Source organism: Antennarius striatus, chromosome 3 (genome assembly GCF_040054535.1).
Source record: "Antennarius striatus isolate MH-2024 chromosome 3, ASM4005453v1, whole genome shotgun sequence".
Classification (NCBI taxonomy): Eukaryota; Metazoa; Chordata; class Actinopteri; order Lophiiformes; family Antennariidae; genus Antennarius; species Antennarius striatus.
In genome coordinates this window covers 22585838-22603825 of record NC_090778.1, presented here as the reverse complement: position 1 = coordinate 22603825, position 17988 = coordinate 22585838, and the positions used below count along the sequence as shown (strand labels likewise).

General features: G+C 43.0%; 3 protein-coding genes across 8 annotated transcripts; 2 read left to right on the top strand and 1 right to left on the bottom strand.

The window, feature by feature from the left end:
• Nucleotides 1–1134: 1134 nt before the first annotated feature.
• On the top strand, nucleotides 1135–4746 carry aldh3b4 (aldehyde dehydrogenase 3 family, member B4). 3 transcript variants are annotated; one of them, XM_068310925.1, is made up of 10 exons: nucleotides 1135–1263; nucleotides 2018–2213; nucleotides 2334–2444; nucleotides 2719–2839; nucleotides 2920–3005; nucleotides 3479–3560; nucleotides 3640–4029; nucleotides 4113–4279; nucleotides 4366–4465; nucleotides 4533–4746. In XM_068310925.1, the coding sequence occupies exons 1-10, from the start codon at nucleotides 1211–1213 to the stop codon at nucleotides 4730–4732; spliced, it is 1506 nt and encodes a 501-aa protein (XP_068167026.1). In that variant the 5' UTR covers nucleotides 1135–1210; the 3' UTR covers nucleotides 4733–4746. The 3 variants fall into 3 exon arrangements, with proteins under 3 accessions (XP_068167026.1, XP_068167025.1, XP_068167027.1); XM_068310924.1 differs by lacking the exon at nucleotides 1135–1263 and adding an exon at nucleotides 1804–1952; XM_068310926.1 differs by lacking the exon at nucleotides 1135–1263 and having other exon boundaries at nucleotides 1833–2213; nucleotides 2339–2444.
• Nucleotides 4747–5077: 331 nt separating this feature from the next.
• Nucleotides 5078–6728, bottom strand: mmab (metabolism of cobalamin associated B). Its single transcript, XM_068310927.1, has 9 exons — nucleotides 6588–6728; nucleotides 6307–6365; nucleotides 6097–6190; nucleotides 5955–6012; nucleotides 5783–5855; nucleotides 5597–5694; nucleotides 5442–5506; nucleotides 5277–5336; nucleotides 5078–5197 (listed from the first exon to the last, which is right to left on the bottom strand). Exons 1-9 carry the CDS (start codon nucleotides 6686–6688, stop codon nucleotides 5113–5115), a joined length of 693 nt encoding a protein of 230 aa, XP_068167028.1. The 5' UTR covers nucleotides 6689–6728; the 3' UTR covers nucleotides 5078–5112.
• A 214-nt stretch (nucleotides 6729–6942) lies between these two features.
• On the top strand, nucleotides 6943–17468 carry mvk (mevalonate kinase). Of its 4 annotated transcripts, none has more exons than XM_068310595.1 (10): nucleotides 6943–7286; nucleotides 7466–7613; nucleotides 11174–11318; nucleotides 12634–12792; nucleotides 13945–14075; nucleotides 14214–14259; nucleotides 14785–14875; nucleotides 15273–15392; nucleotides 15467–15620; nucleotides 16040–17468. In XM_068310595.1, exons 1-10 carry the CDS (start codon nucleotides 7209–7211, stop codon nucleotides 16189–16191), a joined length of 1224 nt encoding a protein of 407 aa, XP_068166696.1. In that variant the 5' UTR covers nucleotides 6943–7208; the 3' UTR covers nucleotides 16192–17468. The 4 variants fall into 4 exon arrangements, with proteins under 4 accessions (XP_068166696.1, XP_068166698.1, XP_068166695.1 ...); XM_068310597.1 differs by having other exon boundaries at nucleotides 13945–14048; nucleotides 16040–17467; XM_068310594.1 differs by lacking the exons at nucleotides 6943–7286; nucleotides 7466–7613 and adding an exon at nucleotides 10133–10631.
• The last annotated feature ends 520 nt before the right edge of the window (nucleotides 17469–17988 follow it).

Sequence of the window (17988 nt, the reverse complement as noted above, 5' to 3'; positions counted from 1 at the left end):
GACTCTTATGTGGAAGATGAAATTAAGTTGATAAAAATTCTGTCAAAATTCAAGAAAAAAATTAAATATGACTTAATTCTTCTTCTCCTTTCAGCTTCTACCTTCAGGGGTCGCCACAGCGAATCAATTGCCTCCATCTAACCCTGTCTTCTGCATCCTCTTCTCTCACACCAACTACCTTCATGTCTTCCCTCATTACATCCATAAACCTCCTCTTTGGTCTTCCTCTAGGCCTCCTGCCTGGCAGTTCAAAACTCAGCATCCTTCTACCAATATATTCACTATCTCTCCTCTGGACATGTCCAAACCATCTCAGTCTGGCCTCTCTGACTTTATCTCCAGAACCTCTAACATGTGCTGTCCGTCTGATGTACTCATTCCTGATCCTATCCTTCCTGGTCACTCCCAGAGAGAACCTCAGCATCTTCATCTCTGCTACCTCCAGCTCTGTCTCCTGTCTTTTCCTCAGTGACACTGTCTCTAGACCAAACAACATCACTGGTCTCACCACAGTTTTGTACACCTTTCCTTTCATTTTAGCTGAAACTCTTCTATCACACATCACACCTGACACTTTCCTCCACCCGTTCCATCCTGCCTGGACACGCTTCTTCACCTCTTTTCCACACTCTCCATTGCTCTGGACTGTTGACCCTGAATACTTAAAATCCTCCACCTTCTTGATCTCTTCTCCCTGTAACCTCACTCTTCCACTTGGGTCCCTCTCATTCACACACATGTACTCTGTCTTACTGCGGCTAACCTTCATTCCTCTCCTTTCCAGGACAAACCTCCACTTCTCTAGCTTCTCCTCCACCTGTTCCCTGCTCTCACTGCAGATCACAATGTCATCTGCAAACATCATAGTCCATGGAGATTCCTGTCTAACCTCGTCTGTCAGCCTGTCCATCACCATAGCGACCAAGAAGGGGCTCAGAGCTGATCCCTGATGCAGTCCCACCTCCACCTTGAACTCCTCTGTCAATTCATTGACTTCACTCATTTTAAAACCCTTGAGTTCATCTGAGGTGTCTCAAAACCCGCACTTTGTGCTGCGTGTAAATTAAACCCTAATCCGTCATGCGCTTTACGCACGTCTGACGCGTAAACCGGACCGCGATTGTTAATCGGCGGTGATCGGTGCTGCTGGTTCCCTCCGGACCAGTCGGAGCTAACATCTCGGTTTCCCACCCGAACCTTCGCAGTGACCATGAGCAGTCCGCCCAGCGCCTCTCCAACCAGGTGGTTCAAATCGATGCGAAGGTAAAGTTCAACAGACCCGCACAGCTCGGCTTGGACCCGACGCAGTCTCTCAACGTTGTTCTTCTAACTACACGTGTTGCTGGATCTGCGATGGTCAGAGGTTTCCTCTTCTCAGAGGTTTCCTCTTCTCAGAGGGTTCCTCTTCTCAGAGGTTTCCTCTTCTCAGAGGGTTCCTCTTCTCAGAGGTTTCCTCTTCTCAGAGGTTGAACGAGATTCGATTTCCACTTATGCTTTTTTTTTTTTTTAACTGATGATTTGATCTTAGAAAAGAAGCAAGGGGAACACTTTTCTAAACATTTTTAATGCCTGTTTGACACTTGTTGTGTGTGTGTGTGTGTGTGTGTGTGTGTGTGTGTGTGTGTGTGTGTGTGTGTGTGTGTGTGTGTGTGTGTGTGTGTGTGTGTGTGTGTGTGTGTGTGTGTGTGTGTTAACGAAGAGAGTTCTTAATTTGAGATGAAAAGACTCCAGTTTTTGTGACTTTTTGTGTATCACCTGATTGGCTGGAGTTGTTGGGCTCTCACTATCCTCCCAGCCAGTGGGGCTTTTACTTAACTTGTGCACAGGCTTAACTGCACATAAGCTTCATTCAGACAGGCCAGCAGTGGATGATTGTAGACCAGCATAAACATGAGTGTGAAACTAAGGGCATGCAGTGCTTGTCAGAGGAATGGCCGGTTAACATGCAGAAGGTATGAGCTGTGGGTATCTTTCTCATCCTGCGGTATTGGGTCTAGTGATGTGGCTGTGGTTTCAGGACCAGACTGGGGGAGCAGTGTTTGAAGACGTACCCTCTGGAGTGTGTGGATCTGATGAACAGGGCCAAAGTTGCTTTTCGAGCTGGACGGACCTTAGAAGAGGACTTCCGACTGGCTCAGCTGGAGGCTGTGGTTCGGATGCTGGAGGAACACGAATGTGACTTTGTGGATGCTCTCGGAAGAGATCTTCATAAGGTGAGGGCTGACACAGACACAGCTTGTGCTTTTTAAAATACAACATGATATTGAGAGCTGACACAATAGCTCAGATTGGTCTTTCTGGCGTTTTGATCTCAATTCTTTTTTTCTGGCCAGCCAAGGTTTGAGACAATTTTGTCAGAGTTGATTCTGGTCAAGAATGAAGCCCTTTATGCCGTCAGTAACCTGAAGAGATGGATGCAGCCACAGCACGTTGAAAGAAACCTGGTAAAGCCTTCCTGTCCCCACAGACATCTCCACAATATTATGGGGAATTATTCATGATTTACACAACCTTTTGGGGAGAACATTCCGTCTCGCTGCAACAAAGAAAGGTTTTGTTTGGAAAAGCAGATTAGAATTTAAGTTGCTGTGACCTTTTAATGAGAATGAGGTGGGCTAATGTCTTTCTGTCGATCAACTTGTGCACTAATGGGCACTTACAAGGGTTCTGTTACACTTGTACCTAGATTTAATGAGATTTAATGCTTGATCATTGCAGTCTACCACATTGGACGAGTGTCTGGTGGTTAGTGAGCCGCTTGGTGTGGTGTTTATCATCGGTACCTGGTGTAGTCCTGTCCAAACGTGCCTGGTGCCGCTGGTGGGAGCGATTGCCTCAGGTGCCGACCCTCATTTAATTGAATTCTAGTATTATTCTTCCCTCACAGGCTTACTGATGGTGCTTTATTCTTTTGTACAGGAAACTGTGCAATCATCAGTCCGTCTGAGTGCACAGCTCACACAACAGAGCTCCTTCATCGGCTCATCCCATTTTACTTGGACAATGTGAGTAACCACATAGGAGGTGGGGACATATTGGATCATTTTCAAATATTAAAGGTGGTGCAGACCATAAAAATATAATATTTTACAAATATTACAATATCTGAGTTTTGTTTTTAATTCCAACTAACTGGGTGTTTGAGGAAATCTTTTGTTGGGATAGATAGCTCGAGTTTCACTCTAATAATTTAAGATAAATAACTAGTTTGTGGTTCTAATTCAGGGGAGATTTTGTTCTAGTGCTTTATTTTATCCATTTATTTTATTTACAGATTCTTCAGACTCATTTCAAAGGTTTTAATGTGACACAAGATTAGATTCAGTCATATTTGGGAACATATGCACCTTTATTTTCCGTTCCAAAAACAAAAATATACCTTAAGACCATTTTTTAATTTAAGCTGAGCCTGATTTAATCTGTGTTAATTTACAATTAAAATGTAATCATCTGATGTGAATTTCTTGTTTTGCTCAAGGAATGCTTCCACGTGATTCTTCTAGCCACAAACGACTTGCATGAAGTTGTGGAACTTAAATTTGATCATGTTTTCTTTACAGGTAAAAATAAACTTGGTTATAAAAGTTTATCGTTCATTGAATTAGTCTCTGATTATTAAGACTATGTGTCGTTGCCAAGGAAACAGAGAGGAGGGCATCAGAATTGCTCAGGCCGCAGCTCGCACACTTGCACCCGTCACCCTGATTTTGGGGGGCAAGAACCCATGTTATGTGGACCAACACTGTGACATTGCCACCACGGCACAGCGCATCACCTGGGCACGTTTTCACAATGCTGGACAGAGCTTGGTGGCTCCTGACTACATTTTGTGCCACACCGATGTCAAAGCACGACTGGTGCAGGCGCTGAAGTGCTGCCTGATGCAGTTCTACGGTTCTGATCCCAGAGAGTCCCGCAGTTACGGTCGCATGGTCAACCTGGAGTTCTTCACCCGTACGAGAGACATTCTGTGGAGATCTGGCAAGGTGGCTGTGGGCGGGCAAGTGATAGAGGCAGAGAAGTATATCGGTAACATCATCTGGATTTTTCTCTGAAACAAAGCCAACTGTCTCATCTGCATTAGATTCATTCCTGTTTTTTTCTTCCTGAAGCACCAACAATTTTGACAGAGGTTACAGAACCAGATCCCATCATGCAAAAGGATATTGTTGGCCCAGTTCTCCCAGTTCTGACCGTTAACGATTTGGACGAGGCTATTGACTTTATTAATAAGCAAGAGAAACCCCTCTGTGTTTATGCATATTCCAGTGACAGCAAGGTACCGGAGTGAATTCAGGTTATATTGTCATCATACTCCTCAGCCCCTACAGTGTATTTTTCTCATCACTTTTTCCCCTCTGTCAGGTTATCACAAGGATAATGAGTGAGACCTCTAGTGGAAGCTTTTGCTCCAATGACAGCATCCTCCAAAGTCTAATGGTGGCTCTGCCGTTTGGTGGAGTTGGTAAGTTGGTGGCTGTTAAGTGCAAATAATGTCAAATAAAATGGTGACATATAAACTCTCTCCACAGGCGCCAGTGGAATGGGATCCTACCATGGCCGGAACAGCTTTGACACCTTCTCTCATAGGAAATCGTGCCTCATAAGAAGCACACGCTTCGAGTGTGTGACCTATCTGCGATATCCACCCTATGAGGACCGCAATCTGTCTCTAATGACATGGGCCAGCACCCTGTCCCACAGGAGCCAGGGTTGGTGCCACATCCTGTGACTGTGTGGGTTGGGGGGGTAATAAGAACACAGCAAACACCGCTGAACATTCCTGATTGTTGTTGGTGTATTAAAAATAGATGAAAATAAAGCCTACTGGGGTAAAGCCACATCTACAGAGGAAAAGCAATGTTCATGGACATTGATCAGTCTCTGGATACCAGTTGTAAAACCAATGAAATGTATCTGCTTGATAAAACATCCCTTCAAAATAAAATGACCAGGAGGTACACAGTTCAAGATTCCACCACAGATTTATAGCTGTAAGATTCTCACAGTATGATAACAAAACAACTTCTGTTGGGGGCTGTACATATTTACAGAAAAAATAAATAAAAAACAGTAAAAAATTGAGCTTTGATATATCATATGACAACCTTGTTATTCAGGTTTTTTGTAGATTTTTTCTTCACTGCCTTCCTTCATGGCTGCATATCTGGCCAGGGTGAACAGGTAATCACTCAATCTGTGTGAACATATCAGAATATTTATGAAAGTGCAGCAAAGGAACAATTGTCTCATTAATTTCACAACACTGGACTGACCTGTTCAAAAATTTAGCGACCTCTGGATCTGCCTCCCCTGACCGCACAATTGGAGCAACACTACAAACAGAACAAACAGCTGTTAGAACAAACTGTCAGAAAAGGAACAAAATACTGCAGATGCTCATTTTTGTGACTGAAGGCAGTAAATGCGCTGTAACTAACCTCCTTTCTGCTCTACGACACACTGTCCGCGCTAAGTGTAAAGCTGCACAGCTCTTTCCTCCAGACTGGAACATATACAGTAAAGGTGTCAGTGCAACAAGGAAAACTTGGACTCATAAGAAACCAGTAGCTTATAGATACACAGATGGGCTTACTGGTAGAATAAAGTTGGTCAATGGCGGGAGTTCTTCTGTAAATTTATCAATCAAGTTTTCCAGGTCTGCTATTGGTTGGGCAGTAAATTTTGCTCTCTCTTATGAAAAAAAAGAAACTTGAAAAATCATCAAACTCATGAGACACAATATTAAATGTTACATTAGATAACCACAGCTAATGCTTACTCATATGACTTTCTCTCGCAGATGATGGAGGGGTGGCAATGTTGGAGCCCACATCTAGTAAAATGCATTGTATCTGTAAAAAAACAACAACAACAAAAAACAAAACAGAAACCTTAAGATTCGAGGTTTAATTTTATTGTAATGAAGTGGGTGACCAGAACTAAAGTCAAACCTTATCCAGCTGATCTGTGAAGGTGTGTCCTTGGTCCAGGCAATACTCTCTGGCCAAACTGTAATGTACAATTCATTAGGGAGAGTTTAAGTCAGATAGAATGAAAAATTAAACTGTCACATATAAAAAATACACATTTTACCCTATAGCTGCTGACAGCTCATCTGTATTTCCTAATGCTTCAAAAATATGATCTTCCTTTGGCCTCCTTTCTCCTGTGAAAGTGCTGGAAAAACCTTTGAAGGGCACAGAAAGAAACGAGGACTATTTACTCTTTCTGTAACATGCACTTTTTAAAATGATGGACAGAAGCAAAAACAACAACAACAACAACAAAAGAAACAACAACCACCTTTGTCACCAGTTCTGGTGTAAACTTTGGGAATCTTCTTGTCCCCTTCAGTGGCATAACTGGGAGAAAGGATGACAGGAAGATAAAAAGACAATTACAAGCCATATGTTTTGCCAACGCAACAACTAAATCATTTAAACTGTTTTAAGACACTGTTTTAGAGATTTCAATTTATTGCTTGCACCACATTTGAGTATTATTTGGTGTATCAGCTAACCAGCTAGCTCCTCAGTCCTACATGTTTACCTCGACAAAAACACTGCGTTTACATTTTTTTTTACCTTCTGAGGGAAAACGTTTCCTTAGCTCGATGTTCTCTTATAATCCTGCCTGTCCTGATAAAACAGCGGAGACGGACAACTTTAATAATCTGCGATGCCATATTTAATAAAAACAGAAGTAGCTACTGTTGGCTTAATTTTGTCCCTCTGCGCTGCCCATAGCTTTGGGGGCGTTTTCATTTTCATCGCATGATTGGTTAACTCACCGGGTGAGGGGAGAATATAGACTTTTTATTGGATAAAAGAATACATATTCAGACACCTACATCGCTGATTGGACACTGGAATGGAAATCAATCTTCGTCCCTCCCCCTGCTTCAGCAGTGTTTGTAATATGTTTCAGCACGGCGTGTGTTCGGAGAGATGCGTGTACAGTAGTTAAGAGTAACAGATAATTAATGTAATTGTATTTGAAGAATTTTAATGAAAAGCGCAGAAGTGTGAGGTAGAATTATCGATAGCTTGTTGATGTGTCAGAGGATTAACAGTTTGCCCAACGGTGGTTGAACTAGCTAATAGTAATAATAATAATAATAACACTGTCATTGACTGGTTGATTTGGGATTAGCTGCTCGACTGTGGGCACATTTCAACACACACCGGAGTCTGTTTTTATTAAAGATGCAAGTCAAGGAGATCTTGGTTTCTGCTCCTGGGAAGGCGATCCTCCACGGAGAGCACGCAGTTGTCCACGGAAAGGTGATCTGAAGTTCTGACACACTTTTGAGTGACACATGATACCTCAAGACAGATTTTACCATTACAGTAGTTGCATTTAAAAAAAAAAAAAAAAAAGATCTTACAATCCATGCTATCACCTAGAAACAGCACTCATATGAAGTCTTTCACTAATCACACTGTTCTCTGCTCCATTACAGGTGGCTCTTGCAGTGAGTTTGAACCTGAGAACATATTTACATTTGAAAGCCACAGGTACTGACAAGGTCTGTATCAACCTGCCGAATATTGACACCTTCCTCTGCTGGGAGCGTTCTCAGCTGGAGCAGTTTATGCCTTATTTCCATGGTAAGGGATAATCCAGTGGACTACACAGATCTTCTTCTTTTCCTTTCGGCTTTTCCCTTCAGGGGTCGCCACAGCGAATCAATTTCCTCCATCTAGCCCTGTCCTTTGAATCCTCTTCTCTCACACCAACTACCTTCATGTCCTCTTTCATTACATCCATAAACCTCCTCTTTGGTCTTCCTCTAGGCCTCCTGCCTGGCAGTTCAAAACTCAGCATCCTTCTACCAATATATTCACTATCTCTCCTCTGGACATGTCCAAACCATCTCAGTCTGGCCTCTCTGACTTTATCTCCAAAACCTCTAACATGTGCTGTCCCTCTGATGTACTCATTCCTGATCCTATCCTTCCTGGTCACTCCCAGAGAGAACCTCAGCATCTTCATCTCTGCTACCTCTAGCTCTGTCTCCTGTCTTTTCTTCAGTGACACTGTCTCTAGACCAAACAACATCGCTGGTCTCACCACAGTTTTGTACACCTTTCCCTTCATTTTAGCTGAAACTCTTCTATCACACATCACACCTGACACTTTCCTCCACCCGTTCCATCCTGCCTGGACACGCTTCTTCACCTCTTTTCCACACTCTCCATTGCTCTGGACTGTTGAGCCTAAGTACTTAAAATCCTCCACCTTCTTGATCTCTTCTCCCTCTAACCTCACTCTTCCACTTGGGTCCCTCTCATTCACACACATGTACTCTGTCTTACTGCGGCTAACCTTCATTCCTCTCCTTTCCAGGACAAACCTCCACTTCTCTAGCTTCTCCTCCACCTGTTCCCTGCTCTCACTACAGATCACAATGTCATCTGCAAACATCATAGTCCATGGAGATTCCTGTCTAACCTCGCCTGTCAGCCTGTCCATCACCATGGCAAACAAGAAGGGGCTCAGAGCTGATCCCTGATGCAGTCCCACCTCCACCTTGAACTCCTCTGTCACACCTACAGCACACCTCACCACTGTCTTACAGTCCTCATACATGTCCTGCACCGTTCTAACATACTTCTCTGCCACTCCAGACTTCCTCATACAATACCACAGTTCCTCTCTGGGCACCCTGTCATAAGCTTTCTCCAGATCTACAAAAACACAATGCAGCTCCCTCTGGCCTTCTCTGTACTTCTCTATCAACATCCTCAGAGCAAATACTGCATCTGTAGTACTCTTTTTTGGCATGAAACCATACTGCTGCTCACAAATGTTCACTTCTGCCCTTAGTCTAGCTTCCACTACTCTCTCCCATAACTTCATTGTATGGCTCATCAGCTTTATTCCTCTGTAGTTGCCACAACTCTGCACATCTCCCTTGTTCTTAAAAATGGGCACCAGCACACTTCTCCTCCATTCCTCAGGCATGTTCTCACTATCTAAGATCCTGTTGAACAACCCAGTCAGAAACTCTACCGCCACCTCTCCTAGACACTTCCATACCTCTACAGGTATATCATCAGGACCGACTGCCTTTCCACTCTTCATCCTCTTCAATGCCCTCCTCACTTCATCCTGACTAATCTTTGCTACATCCTGGTCCACAACAGTCACCTCTTCTAGTCTTTGTTCCCTCTCATTTTCCACGTTCATCAACTCTTCAAAGTACTCTTTCCATCTTCCCATCACACTACTGGCACCTGTCAATAGACTTCCATCCCTATCCTTAATCACCCTAACCTGCTGCACGTCCTTCCCATCTCTATCTCTCTGTCTTGCCAACCGGTATAGATCAGTCTCTCCCTCCTTACTGTCCAACCTAGCATACAAGTCATCATAAGCTTCTTGTTTGGCCTTTGCTACCTCTACCTTCACCTTACGCTGCATCTCCCTGTACTCCTGTCTACTCTCCTCAGTCCTCTCAGTGTCCCACTTCCTCTTGGCTAACCTCTTTCTCTGTATACACTCCTGTACCTCCTCATTCCACCACCAAGTCTCCTTATCTACTTTCCTTCCAGATGACACACCAAGTACTCTCCTACCTGTCTCCCTGATCACATTAGCTGTAGTTGTCCAGTCATCTGGAAGCACCTCCTGACCACCCAGAGCCTGTCTTAACTCCTTCCTAAAAGTCATGCAACACTCTTCCTTTTTCAGCTTCCACCATTTCGTCTTCTGCTCTGCCTTTGCCCTCTTCATCTTCCTCACCACCAGAGTCATCCTACACACCACCATCCTATGCTGTTTGGCTACACTCTCACCTACCACTACTTTGCAGTCACTGATCTCTTTCAGGTTACACCGTCTACACAAGATGTAGTCTACCTGTGTGCTCCTACCGCCACTCTTATAAGTCACTCTATGTTCCTGCCTCTTCTGGAAGAAAGTATTCACTACAGCCATTTCCATCCTTTTTGCAAAGTCAACTACCATCTGTCCTTCTGCGTTCCTCTCCTGGATACCAAACCTGCCCATCACCTCCTCATCACCTCTGTTTCCTGCACCAACATGTCCATTGAAGTCTGCTCCAATGACAACTCTCTCACTTCTAGGCATGCTCTGCATCACTTCATCAAGGTCCGACCAGAATTTCTCCTTCTCCTCCAGCTCACATCCTACCTGTGGAGCATACCCGCTAACAACATTGAACATCACACCTTCTATTTCTAGCTTCAGACTCATCACTCTATCTGACACTCTTTTTACCTCCAGGACATTCCTAACAAACTCCTCCTTCAAGATAACTCCTACTCCGTTTCTCTTCCCATCTACACCATGATAGAACAACTTGAACCCTGCTCCTAAACTTCTAGCCTTGCTACCTTTCCACCTGGTCTCCTGGGCACACAGTATGTCTACCTTCCTCCTCTGCATCATGTCAACCAACTCTCTACCTTTTCCTGTCATAGTTCCAACATTCAACGTCCCTACTCTCAGTCCTATACTCTTGGTGTTCCTCTTCTCTTTCTTCGTGCGAACGCACTTTCCTCCTCTCCTTCTTCGACCAACAGTAATCCAATTTCCACCGGCGCCCTGTAGGTCAACAGCGCCGATGGCGGTCGTTGTTAACCCGGGCCTCGACCGATCCGGTATGGAAGTCATAGGTTTGATTCGCATATTTGATTTGGCAAAAGTTTTACGCCGGATGCCCTTCCTGACGCAACCCTCTGTATTTATCCGGGCTTGGGACCGGCACAATAAGACACTGGCTTGTGTCCTCTTGCGGCTACATTCCAGTGGACTACACAGATAATTAATATAATTGTATTTGAAGAATAATTCTACTGTAGAATGTACACTATACATTCCATTTTATCAGTCGTATCTTGAATTGCTTCAGTTGAGGAGTATTTCTCATTACAGTATTTTCTGCACAATAAGACGCACCTAAAAGCCTCTGATCTTCTCAAAAACCTACAGTGCGTCTTATAATCCAGTGCGCCTTATATATGAAAAAAGTTTTTGAATATGCTAATTCGTTGAAGGTCCGCCTTATAGCACAGTGTGCCTTATGGTGCGGAAAATACTGTATATTCACTAGTGCATGTATATTTTTCATAAGGCTGCAATTTGTGTTTTGTGGTAGTATTTTGTGTTTGGTGTGTTGTATAACTCTTATAACTGTTAACAGATAAGAGGAAGGAAGTGAAATGTCTGGATGCTGACCTTGTGAGAAGGCTGCGTGAATTTGTTGGTGTCGTCGGCGTCAACTTGGATACTTGCAACATGGCCACCTTAGCCTTCCTGTACATCTACCTGTCTGTGTTCGGATCAGGGTGAGATGGTGCTGCCACTTTCTCAAGAGACCCGTCAGCAAAAACACATCACATGTTAAATGATCATTTCAATATAAGTAACAGCAGTGGTCGTGAACACATTTTTGCCATTTTTTTCTGTTACAGTTGCTGCTTGTGTGTTGGGTTGTATAACTCATGTTGTGCTCGTCCTGTGTGTGGGAGAGAAGGGGTAGTAGTTTCTGATCAGATCTTATTGTCACTTATTTAAAAGTGAAGTCTGAGAACATAAAGGAGATTAAATTTAAAAAAAAAAAAAAAGAATCCACAAAGTTTTGAAAAGTTCTGTTTGGTGTTTTAGAGAGAAAAACAGAAAAGTGTTTCTATTATCGTATAATTATCTCTGAAAGATATAATGAAATTTTATTATATTAAATATTTTATATTATTTAGGATGTCAAATGTATAAAACTATATATAAAATTGTATAGAAAGCAACTAAATCATTGAGCGAGGGTGGTGCTGCTGCGACATCTACAGTACTTATGTGTCTTTAGGTGGTGAACTCAATCATTATAGTATGATAATAATAATAATAATAATAATACAGACGGTTCACGTCATTTATGATTGTATCATGGTGAACCATAGTGTGTCATTTGTGGATAATTATTAGATGTCATGTTTCTACTTTGCCTTTGTGAGTCGTCTTTGTTGAACTATTCTTGCTATTTTAAAATTTCTGTATTTTTATATTTATGCTCACCATTGATTTGCCGTGTTAACAGAGATTAGAGCCCTTTTCAGTGCTGTTGGAAGAAAAAAAAATCCTCCACATTGAAATGAGAATGGTAAAGGCAGACAGATGGGGAACAGGGGACATTAGAGTAGCAGGTTGTCAGAAGGTTTAATCGGCATTGACACAGCACTGCGATGTCGGAGGGGTGATGGGTTCTGACAGGATGGCCACTAATGAGAGTCTGGCACTGGGCCACATGGCAGCCTTTTAACACGTCTGCATGTGTTTTTTCCTCGAAGAGTCACACAATTAGTTTAGAGCATTCTCCCGTCTGCCCGAAACAACCTACTTGAGAGGGTCTGACAGCAATGTCAGCAAGGTTCTGTTGCCTACAGAAAAGTATGAATGTGGTGAGCTTTGTATTACCTGTTACTTTAAATGCATTTAGTACGTGATTTCTTTTGTGTTAAAATGATTAAAGGAAAAGCCTGTCTGAATTTTCACATTTAGAGACGCATTTGCAAATCGTATGGCCAGTGCAGTAAATATTATTACAGTCATGTGAGTCATCTGCAGCCATTTGCAGCAGATGTTCATCCTTTGGGTGTCTTTCTCCAGCGACCTGCCCAGCCTGACGGTGTCTGTGTGGTCGGAGCTGCCGACCGGAGCCGGCCTCGGGTCCAGCGCTGCGTACTCTGTGTGTTTAGCTTCAGCCTTGCTTTCTGCAAGTGGAGCCATTCCCTCTCCCCTCAAAGACAGGGATCATCCCACGGGCAGGTAAGATGAATATACTGGTAGTCCTCAACTTACAATCATTTGACTTACAAACATTTAGAGAGATATGAACACATGATCGCCGCCATATCCAACTATTGTACTGCAGTTCCACTTTCTGCCACAACTCCCGCCTAGCAGCACCCCCATACACACGCATCTCCAACACTCAACTCCCCCTCTTTATCTGGTATGTTGTTGTCTCTCTGTACATTTCAGTACATCAGGTTTCGTACTTTGGATACTTTACTGTTTATCATGGATAATAAAGCAAACACTAGTGATGATAGTAGTAATGGTGACCATGTCTCTGATGACAACTCTGCCTCTTACCAACAATATCTCCTCCCTCCTCTTCCTTAGCACTAAAGGCAAGTCACATGCTACATGCTACAGTACAATACAGTGGATCATCAACATCAACAGCTGACTCTGGCTGTTGTTGTTGGATGCACTTAGAAACTGGTCGAGAGTCCCTTGAAGTGTTTCCTCCTCCTTCTCCTCAAGGATTAGATTATAAGGAGTAAAATCTTACCCTAAACTAATCTGGATTCAAAACAATCTTGTGAACTTGATTTTCATTTTTCCATGTGATTTTTTTGAAAACCGACGAATAATCGAGAACCACTGAACTTAAAATGGCAATTGTAGATTGAATTTTTAAAAATTACAACTTACTAACAAGCTCCCAGAACCAGTTGCGTTCGTATGTTGAGGACTACCTGTACTCTGAAATGATAAGAAGGGTTTATTTTTCACCCCTGAACTGTCTGTTTGTTTGATGCCACATAAAACCACCTTTGGAAATACATTAATAAATGTTTATTGTAACTTTTAATACACACAATGGCATCTATATCTCATTTAAAGTACTGTATCTGATTTATTTATTTTGTCTGAAGCATTGAAAGACGACAGGAGAGGGTCCTCACAACTTTAATGTATAAATTTAATTGTCAATTTTAATGTTCTCTGTCATTTGAATCATGTGCTGGTTGCTCCATCACAAACATCATCTGCATAATTCACTGAAAATAAAACTACGCCTGTCCCATATTCTAATGAAGGATTATAAAATGAAGAGGTGCTTTGAGATCAGGTCAGAGGATGTTTATTAGGATGCAAAAATGTCCTTTGATTTTGGAATGATTGCAGGTGGTGTCAGGAGGACCTGGAGCTGATCAACAGCTGGGCTTTCCAAGGAGAGATGATTATTCATGGTAATCCTTCAGGAGTAGACAACGCTGTGGGAACATGGGGTGAGGCCTGGAATAATCTAGCATATGGTACAGTGCACACAGTCCTACTTTTTCCTGTATCTGCACTGACACAGTGTAATGGTTTCACCAAAGTGTTGTACCACCACTGTTCTTATTATCATTTGATGATTGTCTAGTTAATGATTTAGATTTCCCTGTATGCAGGAGGCATGCTGAGATTTTTGGCTGGGAAGATAATACCACTGAGCAGGTATTGACACTGACTAACAATATTTAATGTGATTAAATTCAGGCAAATCAGTCATAATCATTCATTCATTCATTCATTGTCCAACCCACTTAATCCGCTAACGCAGGTCGCGGGGTAGCCAGTGCCTATCCTGGCGGTCTCAGGGCGTGAGGCGGGGGACACTCCGGGCACGACGCCAGTGTACCGCGGAGCCACATACAAACAAACATACAGTCACACACACACTCACTCCTATGGTCAATTTGGGACCGGCCAATTAACCTGAAGCGCATGCTTTTGGAGGTGGGAGGAAGCCGGAGAACCCGGAGAGAACCCACGTAGACACGGGGAGAGCATGCGAACTCCGCACAGAGCGGGACTCGAACCCGGGTCCGCCGTGATGTGAGGCAGCAGCGCTAACCACTGCGCCACCGTGCCGCCCCAGTCATAATCAATCAGGGAAAAATTGAATGATACACAATGAATCTTGTGACTCCAGGGTACAAGATCTGTATGAACTTTGTCATCTGTCTGCGTTACTTCCAGGGTGCCTCTATTAAGAATCCTCCTCACTAACACCAAAGTACCACGCAGCACCAAGGTGCTTGTAGCCGGGGTGAAAGACAAGATTAACAAGGTACTAAATGGTTGCTTCCTCCCCCATGTGTTACTTGCAGACACCGTAATTAATATAATAGGTGGTGCTTTTGCATGGGGGACACTCCAGAGCCGGGTATTGAGTGCTTCATAAAATATTGAAATTAAACTCTTTGCCAGCACCCCTGTGTGCTGTTGCCTTGGTGACACCAGCAGGTGTGCAGATTTCTGCCTCAGACATAGATCGGCCTGGATGGTGTTGTGGCAGTGTTGTGATCAGAGTCAAACCTCCACTTTTGCAATCTATTCTGTAATTTATTCAGCATTAAACTGTTTTTAAACAGATGCATGACAATGCTTACTCTTTTACACATCGCATGCAGGAATGGATTTGTGTAGCAATGCTGTTTCTGTTGTTGTTTGTTCTGCCTCTGTAGTTTCCCTCTATCATGGCCCCAGTGCTGGACTCAGTTGATGCCATTTCCTGTACATGTGAGAAGGTTCTCGCTGAGATGACCAGCGAGCCAATCACAGGAGAGCACTACAATATTTTAGAGGTACAGTATGGAAATCTTCTTCGATGCATCTTGCATTCTAAATATGTCATATTGAAAGTTCTCATCATTTATAGGAGCTCATTGACATCAACCAGCACCATCTCAATGTGATGGGGGTGGGACACCCTACCCTGGATACGCTGTGCCAGGTCACACTGGCCAAAGGGCTCCACAGCAAGCTCACCGGGGCTGGGGGAGGCGGTTGTGGCATTACCCTTCTGAGACCAGGTACTAAATTTTTACGTTTCAACTTCAACATGTGTTTATAAAGGTTAGGGCTCATCGTTATCATGTCAGATCAATATCATTATTATTTCAAATTTTTGCTTTCAGTGCTATCAATGAACAGTAATTTCAGGTTAGCTTGTGTTGAGTTGGAAAAGTCTCTTGCACAGGTGTTTGAATATCATCTTTTCCTGTTCAAATGGGAGTTTTGTAAAAATGTATTTTTAGATCAGAACCATTTATTATTTGCAATCATTTACCGTGTTCCATTTGGGCTCTGGTGTCCGTCTTCTTTGGAAGGTTCCCACCTATTGAGTGTCTCAAATGACAAGATGTATTGTGATCCCAATGTTTTCCATTCCTGTTTTTTATGTATTACTTTATGCCACTATGACATGACTTTATTATGACTCTTTCTGTAGAAACCGACTCCTCCGTCGTCCGGGCTACGGTGCAGGAATTAAAAGACTACGGCTTTGATTGCTGGGAAACAAGTATCGGTGGGCCAGGTGTCCAGCAGCACTCTCCCCTCTCGGTTAAGGAGGACATTTTACAGATATTAAACCGTTACTGAGCAAAATATGTGACTTCAGGAGAGTGAGAGGCCATACACACTGATTGTTTTATTGTTGCTTTGATGATTAACTAATGAATTGAGTTGAGGGCGATCTGGGCTCAGCTCCCAGAATCCTCTCTAGCAAACTGCACCGGAGGACCATTGAATTTTTTAGATAAGAATCCCATGGTGCGTTTACGTGTCAAACACACTCAGGAGTACAAGTAGACGGACCGAATGCTTTGTCCACTAGGTGGCATCAGAGTCCCACTGAAGCTTTTATCACTCAGGCGTGATGGAAAGAGGCTCTGATAAATTGATTAATGTGTAAGTGAAGCTTTGGCAGAATTAATTTAGGATTTCATCCAGATATTTAAAGCAGCCTCTCATAGTGGATAAAATGATCCTGGGTAATTGCTCACTCCAGGCATTACATCTCGCAATAACCGGTAGATTGAAAGTGATAATTTAGAAAATTCATTTTACTAGAAAATGATAATGGAAGAAGGAGGCTGATGTGTTGATATATGGTATATTTTGTGTTTTAACAAAACACTATTCAGATTGAAGAAGAGGCTCACAAAAGGGGTTGATTTGACATTTGTCATTTGTGTTGAATATGTCTGAACTAACTGCAAGGCCAGGAAGTAAAACTGCTGTAACAGGACATTTATCACTACTACTAGAAATACAAAACTCAACTGTAATTATTACGGTACAGAAATGTGATATATATGTTAATTTTATGTTCTTCGCTGCTCTACATTGAACACAAATGTATTTAAAATGAAGCTAAAACCAAAGAATTTTGTACAATTTTATTAATTTGTTACCTGTCATAGAATAATTACAATAAAACATCTTATTGTAATAAGAACACTTGAAGCATAATTCAGTCCACCTAAATGTTCACCTCCTTAGTTACAGTCTAACTGGCTGTGTTGTTTGGCTCATAAAGGACAGGGAGAGGGGGACAGCAGGAGTGTGTGGCCTCTCTGGGGCCTCTGGATTAGCGCCACGATAATGTGAATCAACAACCAGCGTCCTTCTGTGAGTCACAAATTTGTGCTGACACATATGCACACGCACACCAGCTTTTCAAAATTTCCCCCACCCAATCGTTTATCCTCCACAGCTTGGTGAAAAAAAAATACTGAGCACACACCACAGATGCAAAGGACAGATTTTTTCTTATATCCCTGATTTGGGGAAAAGGTCATCGAGGGATTCCTTTAAGTCTGAATATCCATTTCATTTTCTAGTTTGTAAATGTCATGAAGATTGAGTAATATGAATCTGGCAGTGTCGGTGAATAAACAACATTTGTCACCCTCCCTCCTTTTCCGCCTGGCCCCCTCTGTCCTCTTGAATTGTGTCATCTTTATGTCAGGGCTGCCCCCCATCAGTGTGCCGCACAGTTGCCCCTAACCCCTGCTGGAATTTAATTACCACTGCGCTTTTCAATTGAAATGGCATTGACGAGGGGGGACAAGAGGGAAACAACAGAGCCGGTTTCATTTGAAGCCCCTGTCTTTCTTTTCCGTCTCGTTCTCCCACTCTACTTTTAGCCCTACAAGGCACAGATGGGTTTTTTTTTTTTTTCTATCAACGTCAGCTCCTGCTTCTCTCAGCTCCGATGAATAGAATGTAAAGAGGTCCGGAGATTATTTCAGATAACAAGGGGGAAGAAGAGAGAGGGGGGGGGGGGGGGGGGAGAGGAGGTCAAGGATAGAGGGAGAATGTCAGAATCAGAGAGATATGGTAAAAGCGGTGTGTTTCACCCCACCGGTGTGGAAAAAGACCCGCAAATCATTT